Source organism: Micropterus dolomieu, linkage group LG11, assembly GCF_021292245.1.
Source record: "Micropterus dolomieu isolate WLL.071019.BEF.003 ecotype Adirondacks linkage group LG11, ASM2129224v1, whole genome shotgun sequence".
In the NCBI taxonomy this organism is placed as follows: Eukaryota; Metazoa; Chordata; class Actinopteri; order Centrarchiformes; family Centrarchidae; genus Micropterus; species Micropterus dolomieu.
The window spans coordinates 15605852-15616684 of record NC_060160.1 but is presented as its reverse complement, the minus strand read 5'-3'; the positions used below and the strand labels follow the sequence as shown (position 1 = coordinate 15616684).

The 10833-nt window shown below is 40.4% G+C and overlaps 1 protein-coding gene across 3 annotated transcripts in view; it reads right to left on the bottom strand.

The window, feature by feature from the left end:
- The window catches only part of asap2a (ArfGAP with SH3 domain, ankyrin repeat and PH domain 2a), a 77751-nt gene that overhangs the window by 15518 nt on the left and 51400 nt on the right, over positions 1 to 10833 (bottom strand). For 2 of the 3 annotated variants that reach the window (XM_046062787.1, XM_046062789.1), the window contains exons 5-13: positions 9520 to 9569; positions 4784 to 4913; positions 4272 to 4357; positions 3965 to 4040; positions 3771 to 3857; positions 2348 to 2451; positions 1678 to 1747; positions 1126 to 1213; positions 32 to 80 (exon numbers count right to left, since the gene is read on the bottom strand). In XM_046062787.1, the coding sequence (XP_045918743.1) occupies positions 32 to 80; positions 1126 to 1213; positions 1678 to 1747; positions 2348 to 2451; positions 3771 to 3857; positions 3965 to 4040; positions 4272 to 4357; positions 4784 to 4913; positions 9520 to 9569 (740 nt within the window). The remainder of the gene's footprint in view (positions 1 to 31; positions 81 to 1125; positions 1214 to 1677; positions 1748 to 2347; positions 2452 to 3770; positions 3858 to 3964; positions 4041 to 4271; positions 4358 to 4783; positions 4914 to 9519; positions 9570 to 10833) is intronic. The other variant, XM_046062788.1, reaches the window with a different exon arrangement.

Below are 10833 nucleotides of genomic sequence, written 5' to 3'. Positions count from 1 at the left end.
GGAAGGAAGGAAGGAAGGAACAGGCACTTACATCTGACAGTCCTGGTCGTCCTCAGCCTGAAAGTGATACGTTCTGTCATCTAAAACAAAAAAAGAATGAATGACACAAGAGAAGAGAGAAGTGTGAGAGGGAGGAGAGAAGAACATGAATCAAAGATCAGTAGAAAGGGAGTGACAAAGCCCTGAGCGATTCCCTACAGAGGGCACTCAAGCATCCTACTGACAGGTCAGACTGAGGATGTGTCGCTGAGCAGCAAACAACAAAAAAAGCTCTGTTAGCTCTTATTTTTGGCTTCAAATGTGAATCACTCGCTAATGACCAGGGGAGATTGAGATCTATTTTTACACTACTGTATCCAAAGAAACTTAAACTATGTCGTGTCCCCAGTGGCTGAAGCTTAGCCTCTTCAGCTCAATGCCAGTTTTTCTTATGTGTGGAGAAAAAAAAACAAAAGGCCAAACCCTGAACTATGAATCGCAATGTCTACTGTATGCGATTCCCCTTTTCTCTCTCCCCCATCATTTCCTGTCATCTCTCTACTGTCAACTTTGCAATGAAAGGGGTTAATTTAAAAAGGGGTTATTAGCTACATCTTAGTCTGTCCAGAAAAGACCACAGTGTGCAATGGGCTGATGTGTCCAAATCCTTAAGTGTATGTTGTGGAAAAGGTGCTAAAATTAAATTATTATATATTATTAAATTGTTACTGACTATTTAGGGAAGAGCAATGATAACCATTATTTTCATTTTTGATTGATTTGCAGACATTTTTGTAGTTACTAGACAAGCAAAATACTTGGTTGCTTTTATTTCATTCTAGGACTCAGATTAAATCCTAGATTGAGATGTGCTGGATGTGTTAATGTACATTTTTTTAAATCAGCTTATCTTTTGGCTTGCTGCAGCTCGCTAAATAGCAAAACGATTTGAAACCCACAGAGCTGCAATAACAAAATCTTGGCTGGCTGCTGCCTGGATGATTGGTACTAATTAAAATTAGGCATTTGAGTGCAACATACACTGGTTGGGAAAAGGAGAAAAAAAGGCGGGGGAAAAGAGGTGGCAAATTGTGAGCACAGATGACAAGATAAGGAAAGCGAACAGAGAGAGAGGGCTGAACTTACGGGATATGAGGTCAAAGCTTCTCTTCTCTTCAGGGTTGTGTTTCACCTGGCAGGTGAGCAGGTTGAGTTTAGCTGGCGGCCGGTTAGCCTGCCAGAGAGAGGGGAGAGGGAGGGAGCGTAATAACAACAACATTAATGAGCGAGTGTGTTGTGTTTAACGAGTCCGACTCCTGCTGGAGCCAAATGAAACATCTGATAAGCTGCTACGTGTGAGATGAACTGTGTTAGTGAGAGGAACTAAATCGTTATATGGGAACGACATGGGAGTTCGTTTAAAAGCGACTCAGCTGAGGCAGCGATGTGAGACGAATGTTAACTTGTGAACTCGGCCTGCGCTCTCTGCTGCTCTCGCTTAATATATTCATGGTTAATGGGGGAAGATAATGGCCGGCTGGGGAGAAGGCCTGCAGCCAGGACACTGAAACTGCAATGTGTGTGACGACTGTGAGGCTAAACGAAGCATGCATGGAGGTCTGCTCACATACGCGTGCATCTAAGTGCCTATTTGGTTTTAATCAGAACAAACACATAGATTACTTACTGTTTACTTACCGTGCCATGTGAGATAGTGAGGTATCCGTTCTTCGCTGTGCACTTTCTCTTCTGCCACACTTTCCTCAAACTGTGACACACAGAAGACGGTGATTAGTACGTCACATACACAGGGGCGACCCATGATAAAATATGTAATAGGGTCACATGTTACAATACAGAACACATGCATTAGTTATGACACAGGCTGAGCAGTGTATTCATATAAATAACAAAAGCTGCATCATTAATACTAGAGCTGCAAATAATTGATTTGATGAGATGACCAACAGAAAATGAATCTGCAACAACTTTGATAAGTAAGTAAGTAATTTTTCAATGAAAAACAAAAAATATTCTTTTGTCACTGCTCATCCAATGTGATGATTAGCTGATTTTCTCTTTCTATCTTTAGAATTTGGACAGTTTGTCAGGCTAAACAAGCAATATGAAGGTGTCACTTTGGGCTCTGGGAAAATGTGATGGCCATTTTTTGTGACATTTTACAGACTAAACAATTAATCAGTTAAATCCACAGGTTAATAGGTTGAGTAATAAAAACAACTGTAGGTTGCAAATTGTCCAAACCTAATTTTAATGTAGTTATTACAAATTTAACCTACAGCAACCTAGTTATTTTTCCCCCCCACCTAAAGTTCTCACTCATCTTCAAGTTATTCTAAAAACTTACCCGTCACTTTTCTTGTACAGGCAGCCGCTGCGCTCTGTGCCGTGCTCCTTGTTACCCTGTGGCTGGTGCAGACTGTAGGTGGTGCTCTGCCGCACCTGGGAATCCTGGGGAAAGCGCACACAAACAACTAAGAGACTACATATCGGAGACTTTATGCAAATATAAAAACAAACTAAAAAAGCAGGCGCTGCACGTAGGTTCTGCAACTCCACACGGCAGTCAAGGAACTACTGAAGCGTTAAATGGCTCTAATTTATGCTCTGCTTCTGGGTCTCCTGCTCCTCAGAGTATTTTGGAGCAAGTATGGACAACAAAAGGAAGATTGCTACTGTGAGCCTGAATGACTTTCTACACATGGGGATAAGAAAATAAGAAGAACTTCTCTGAAACAGAATCTGCAGGTGGCCAAAAGCTGTCATTAGTATTTTAATCTCAGAAGCAAATCTGAGAGGATTAAAATACTTTAACAGATTTATCCTTAACTATATTAAATTTAACTTGATTTATGTTTTGGATACTCCGGTTTGACTGCAATGGAACAACAACAAGGACCAAACAAAGGCCAGATTTTTGTATCAATGATGTAATTTCCTTTCTGGAAACACTACGGGAAACAGAGGACAACATCTGAAGGCAGGCATTGACGGGGCTCTAGTGATTTAATTGGTGTGTGTGCAGTTGTCAGCACACAGACACAGACAGACACAGACACACACATGAAGCCAACAGCATAATCTTGGAAGAGCAGGAATGCAGCCCTCAGCTCGATCTTTTCTCATTGAAAGGTCATTTAAAATAAAAAGCACAACATAAATGCACCGAAGCACTAAAACATGGCAATGTCATATGTGAACAGAAACATGGATGATTTGTTGCTGAAAGAGAACAGAAAACAAACTAGTGATTTAGCACTACAACTGATGCAACACCACAATGAAAACAGGATGCAACCAACCACAAAATCTTTTGGATTTTTTTCCACTTACTCTCCTAGACTTGTTTCACAAAAGACGAAGGCAGAGAAGGAAAGGAGAAAACAATCTTCAGGTGAGACCAGGAGCTGTTATTAATAGTTTTTATTGCTATTTAATAGCTCACTGAGCATGGGGGCTCATTTCACGTCCATTCATTTGCGTGGTAGAAAAAATGGAAATCAAACTGAAAACAGCTCAGCCTTTTCAAGACACAATAAAGGTCTCTTGAATCAGCTGATACATGGTTATGTGAACTTCCAACCCTGATAGAGTCCCACACTAGTACAAATCACATGGCTGAAAGTTGAAGAGTTGTGAAGTTCAGGATTGTTTCTAACAAATATAATCTGATTTTAGAACAGAGTTATAGGAATTAGGATTAAAATGTGATATTTGACACTGAAAGATCGTGGAGGACCTTCAGCTCCGTGCGCGTATGTGTGTATTACCTCCTTCTGCTCCACCTGTAGCGCTGACTTGAGGACATCTCGTAACTGAGTCAGCTGTTTCCTCTCCTCATCCTGCACCTGCTTTATCTGTGGTGAAGGAAAGAACAGCAAAGAAACGCATGTGACGCATACGTGATATAAATATCAGAGTCGAGTGAAGGAAGGAAGATACCAGAGGTGCTGGGTTTTCTCACCGTGTGCAGATCTGTGGCCAGTTTTTCTATGGAAGGTTTCAGGTTGTCCACGGCTTTCAGCCCGTCCTGAAAGAAACTGAACAGGAAGCACATAAATTTAACATAGCAGGCGCACATTAGCATCACAGAATTGCCACAACATGGGTCTGCATTTATATTTGAGTGCCTTAAATTGGATAAACTGCTCACATGACAACATTAGGTTTATCACAAATCAAAAGCAAAATAATGTAATATAACTAACATGTTTTTCTGGTTCACTGGAAACCAAAGCAGTTTAATTGGGTACAGGATTTGTAGGTCTTACTTGCACTGTGCGTGGAAGTACTTGATGAGGTTCTGCAGCAGGTCCACCCCCTTCTTGATTTTGATCTCATTGACTTTGAGGAGATACTGTAACCATATTGAATACAGATTTAGTCCGACAGGGTGAGGCCGGGTTCACTCAGAGGGAACAGCAACTCCACAGCTCCAACTCAAACATGTACATCGGCCCTTTCATCTCATATCTACACACTTCAAAGTAAAAAATAGACTTCATCTTTCAAGTAAAGTTTTAGTGAAGTAAAACATCAAAGAGGTACAGACCACTACAAACAAACACCTATTCTGAGATAGCCAACCTTTCAATTACGTTTGGCAAAGACATACTTTTACAGGAAGTGGTACCTGTTACATGCGGCATTAACTTTGTGCAGTCATTTTCTGAAAATAGGAGTCCCATTTTTTACGTTTCATGGTGCATATTAAAAGTTACTTGTTTAGTAAACATATTTAAACGACCGGCAATCTGATGATCCAATCATTAGTCCGACTAACCTCACACATCTGCAGCTGGAAGAATCTCCTCTCCTTCTCCATCTCTTCAGCGATTTCCGCCCCACTAATTTCTGTCCTGATCATCCCGTGCTGCCTTGCATGCTCTTTCTTCTCCTTCTCTATCTTGGTGCTGGCAGGAAGTGACATCACAGAAGGTCGGTGAGCACACAGCACCTCCATAACAGCGCCGTAAATGCACAAATAGTGTGGTACTCTGCAAAATCAGCCCTGTTGTTATCTGGCAGATAAAGAAGATGGCTCCCTGAGAAGTCAGTGGTTTCTGCTAATTACATGATGGGTTAGTTTTAGCTATAAGGTTAGAAATGACTGGGATTTGGATTTTTTGGTGTAACAGTAATGTCAGTGTTAATGTCTGTGTAAGATCATCTTAATCATGCAGGTAGTAAGCAGTCTTTAAATTTTAAAATGAAGGCATGTTATGTGTTTTTAAGTTCTGTTGTTGTGCGAAGTAACCGTGGCAATCAACCCAGCAGGGACATAACATCTCCTTATGATAGGATAATTCGTCTTCCTCTCACAACACTGCAATGACAACACCTACATCACCACCAACTCATCCCCGTTGTAGGAATAAAGCCATCCCTGGAGAAAGTGATGTTAATGGAGGTAGGTGTCCTGGAGGCATTGCTTCTTCCACAGAGTTAAACACTGAGGTTTCCCTACCCGACAACTGAGCTAAAAAAGCCATTCAGATGCACAGCAAACAGCCATCGCTGTTTTTATAGTAGCGCATTTCCAGATGTATAACGTACTGAAGTAAACACTAAATTTGCAGGGGAGAAACATCTGACGCGGCAACGATTACACTGAAACAGATCTATAAAATCAGAATTCCCAAGAGGAGAATCTACTGCACTGAGCTCATGAGTGCATTTGGAGGGTGTAAAACGCTTTCTATCATTAGTATAAAGCTTGTGAGCAAAATCGAACACTTGTTGTTTCTCACTGATGATGGCAGTGGAAATGGTTACATAAATCAGAAAAAAATTAGAAAGCAGATGTCAGCTAGAGGGAATAACTAAACTCATCAGTCCTCATTTACTGAGTCAGACTGTTATAAATTTGAAGTTCAAATCCAAAGGGTAATCTTTTTTTATTCATAATTGACATGCATTAGGTATTTGGCTATGTGTAGGTATTATTATGTAGATAGGATTAAGGTTAGATATGTGTTTAAAAGGTCAGGGATAGACCTATGAGGGTGTGAGCCCATGATGTTCTTGCACTGGCTCTGTTGAAACCTTTCACATGCCTGGTTGCCTAACAATCACTATTCAGGGCTGATTTTTCACAAAGACCATAAACTCGGAATACAGTATCTTGCACAGGCAATCAGGAAAACACACCATACACACAGGAGGGGAGGAGGCACCAATCCATGCAACAGGGCATTCTTTTCCATATGCTGACAGCATACTCCCTGCAAAAAGGATGCAGCGGTTTGCTCCCTCTTCGAGGGACGAATTTGTCAATGACCGCTAGCTGCTTGAGAGCTGTTCGTGTGCATTAACAGAGACTTCACTCCCTCATGTTCAACTGTGTAATCAATTTGACCTGCAACTAGGCTCAGTGCAAGATATACAGCTGCAGGTAAAAGTGTGTGAACCCTTTGTAATTACCTGGATTTCTGCATGCTCTCAGAAGACCTAAGATTAAGAATTGTTGAATTGCATGAAGATGGAAAGGGTTACAAAATATCTAAAAGCCTTGATGTTTACCAGTCGACAGTAAGACAAATTGTCTATGAATGTAGAAAGTCCAGTATTGTTGCTACTCTCGCTAGGAATGGCTGTGCTGCAAAGATGACTGCACAAGCACAGCGCAGAACGCTCATTGAGGTTAAGAAGGATCCTAGAGTGTCAGCTGAAGACTTACAGAATTCTTTGGAACATGGTAACATCTCTGTTAATGACTCTACAATACGTAAAACACTAAACAAGAATGGATTTCATGGGAGGACACCACGGAGGAAGCCACTGCTGTCCAAAAAAACCATTGCTACACATCTGAAGTTTGCAAAAGAGCGCCTGGATGTTCCATAGCACTACTGGCAAAATATTCTGTGGACAGATGAACCCAAAGTTGAGTTGTTTGGAGGAAAAAAGGCACAGCAAACCAACTTCAAAACCTCATCCCAACTGTGAAGTATGGCGGAGGGAACATCATGGTTTGGGGCATCTTCGCTGCCTCAGGGCCAGGAAGGGTTGCTATCTTTGATAGAAAATGAATTCCAAAGTTTATCAACAAATTTTGCAAGATAATGTAAGGCCATCTGACCGCCAATTGAAGCTAAACAGAAGATGGGTGATGTAACAGGACAACGACCCAAAGCACAGAAGTAAATCAACCACAGAAAGGCTTCAGCAGAAGAAAATATGCCTTCTGGAGTGGCCCGGTCAGAGTCCTGACCTCAACTTAATTAAGATGCTGTGGCTTGACCTCAAGAGAGTGATTCACACCAGATATCCCAAGAATATTGATGAACAGAAACCGTTTTGTAAAGAGGAATGGTCCAAAATTCCTCCTGTTGTTCAGGTCTGATCTGCAACTACAGATAACGTTTGGTTGAGGTTACTGCTGCCAAAAGAGGATCAACCAGTTCTTCGATCCAAGGGTTTACATACTTATTCCACCTTGCACTGTGCATGTTTACAGTGTGTTCAATAAAAACATTAAAACATATAATTGTTTGTGTGGTATTAGTTTTAGCAGACTGTGTTTGTCTATTGTTGTGACTTGGATGAAGATCACATTTTCTGGCCAATTTATGCAGAAATCCAGGTAACGCCAAAGGGTTCACACACGTTTGCCAGCAACTGTATGACTAAAACAAATAAATACAAAAAGGCCATTCCAAAATTTAACTTTAAAAAGAGGAAAAATCAAAGTGGTGGGACTGCATGAGCAATCTTCAAACATTCTGTTATAATATAAAACTACCAGCTAGTCTTAAAGGAATACTTTGACATTTTGGGAAATGCATGTATTCTTTTTCTGGCGAGAGTTAGGTGAAAACAACAACTGGACGTTTTTACCCTTTGGTTTGTTATTGGCTTGCCATTTCCCCAATTAATGTCAGTCTTTATGCTAAGCTAAGCTTATCATCTCTTCCAAAATGTCGAACTATTCCATTAACATTTCTTGTCAACTGCCTTGTTACTTCCTTCACACTGTGATTCATTACGTCGCACCACTTTACAAAAGGCGATAAAAAGAAACCTCTGGATTCTTGCTGTAGCACAATAAATATCTAGTGCCCCTCAAGTGAAGTGTTTTGTACTTTCTTCTTTATTTTGACTGCACACTCCACAGCGAGCTGCAGTTCTATTGTTAATATTCATTGTTTGGCAGGCAGGATACTAGCATTGAAACAAAATTTGGCATGTTCACAAATGCTGTGTAATATGGTGCTGCAAACAAATGCTTTGATTCACTCAAGGGTGAGTCATGGTGAAAATAGACTTAATTAAAGTTAGTTTCCTTTCTCTTTTTGCTATTCCAAAAAACATAGGCAGTTTGCTGTTACCAACGTAACAGTCTCAGACATGGTTGGAAAACTGGAAACAATCAGCCATAAAGATTAAAATAGTTCTGGCAGCCTTTAGTTTTCATCGTAAACTCGCCATTTGAACAAGCCAAATTAAATTTCATTGCGAAATTCACTGCTGGCCTTTGTCATGGCATAAATCTTCAGCCCTGACAACATTACAGCATCATCAGGGCTGCAATTAATAGACACGTTATTGTGTATGGCCGCCAGCCAAACTGACTGACTGATGATTGGGCTGAGAATCCATTCACTTTTACTCCTGTCAGTTCAGGGAGTGATTTACCAATTAGGAAATAAAGAAGAAAGATACATTGTGCATTCAAATAAAAATAAAAAAAAAGGTCTGATTTTAGTAATTAGATTTTAGATTTAACACTCCTCCTGAATTAACGGCATTCAAAGTGAGACAACCCACAACCTGCAGACTGAAAACAGAATTCAAACTCGGGTGTTGGATACAAAGAGCTTTGCAAACCAAATTAGGGAATCAGAAATCAATTCATCTCTCTGTGTCTGAATATGAAAACTGTCATTATTGTGACAGCAGAGAGATTGGAGACGAACACTGATGAAGAAAAGCGGCAGGATATGTCGGGGTGTTTGGTTGGTTTTCCCAGTCAGGCAGAAAACTGAGCTCTATTGATGGCCCCTGTTTGCCATTAATAGAGTCAAATCATAAGAATAAGTTGGGACGCACAGGAACGGTCACATAGCATCCGGCTGAACTCTCGATGTCAGTACAAAGCCTGTATTGTCTGATCGAAACGGAGAGAAAGTGTATTACCCTTTCAGTAAAGAATGTCCTTTGCAGCTTGTAAAATATATGAAAGTGCTATAAAACGTCATGTGTTCTCTGCATGCACATTCACAATGGTGTGTCAGGGTGGAGGTGGAAAGGTGATGGTGAGAGCTGGTTATTCACATTATCAAGGACGTGTTGACAGATAATCACAATGGAGGTTAGAAGGGCAGAGCGGTTAGTCAAGACAAGTCAGAGACAAGACACACACTGCACATTTCATTTTAGCATATTGACTGACACATGTATGGCTTTAAATCGACGAGTTAAGACTAGTTTCAGCACTGAACTGAAACATGTTAATGTCTAGTTCTATTTATGGAAAATAAATGAAAAGGTGTTGAGTTTAGATATTAGGTTTCTTACACTTTAGTTTCGTAGTCCTTCCAGGCTTTGTCAAAAGGCTTTTTCAGATCCTGTAAAAAACAGAAAAGCCAAAATTGTAAACAATTGTCAGGAATATATTGCTGAAATGATTGGTTGATTAATTGATCGCATAATAATAACTGTTTTTGATTTGACAGAAAGGTCTAAAAACAGCTACTACTGTTGATTCTTGTATGTTGTTCCTCAAATGTAAGTCGCTTTGGATAAAAGTGTCTGCCAAATGAATAAATAAATAAATAAATGTTGTGGTAAGATTGTTTTGTGTAGGATGAACTTTAAATCCTGAATTTGCTTCTTTTGAATATGTGGCCCTTCAGCTGAATTCCTCTTCTCGAGCTATTTTTCTAAATATCTACAGGCCCCCCAAATACTGTGCAAACTTTTTTGATGACTTTTGTGAACTGCTGTCTATAATCTGTATTGACTTTGACTGTGTGGTTATTGTTGGTGATTTTAACATCCATGTTGACAACCCCCAGTAAAGAGGGACTAAAGAACTGTTTTGTGTTCTTGATAATAATGGACTGACTCAACATGTGACAAGGCCCACGCACAATAAGGGGCACACTTTGGACTTGGTCATCTCCAAGGGTCTGAACATTTCCAAGGTTGTGGTGACTGATGTTGCTCTCTCTGATCATTCCTGTGTTTTCTTTGAGAGTGCTATCTGCGTGCACACAAATGTTAAAACAGGGGTGATCACAAAACGGCATATCACTGAAAATACTAGTGAAAAATTTATTGAGGCTTTCTCCTCAACACCCGCCCTCTCACGGGTCTCAGTCAATGAGCTTGTAGATAATTTCAGTTCTAAAATTACAAATGTTATTGATGCCATTGCACCAGCCAAGGGAAGGTTGGTCTCTGGTAAGAGAAGATCTCCATGGAGAAATGCCACGCTGGTTAGAACTCAAAAAAGAGAGTGTTGAAAAGCTGAACGCAGGTGGTGGAAAACAAATCTCCAGGTTCATTATGACATCGATAAAGAGAGACTTCACATTTATAATTTAGAGCTGAGAAATGCAAGGTGGTCCTTCTTCTCTGACATCATCACCAAAAACACTAATAATGCACGTGCCCTGTTTGCTGCTGTCGACAGGCTAACCAACCCTCCTGTGTCTGTAGCCTCTGAACTTCTATCTACCAGGGCCTGCAATGAATTTGCTTCCTTCTTCACAGACAAAATTCAAACAAGAGACAAGCAATCAGTGCCTCCATATCAGTAACAGGATATGTCTTGTCCCTGTGTCCACTTAAAAACAATTCATATAGCATGAGACAATTTGATTCTAT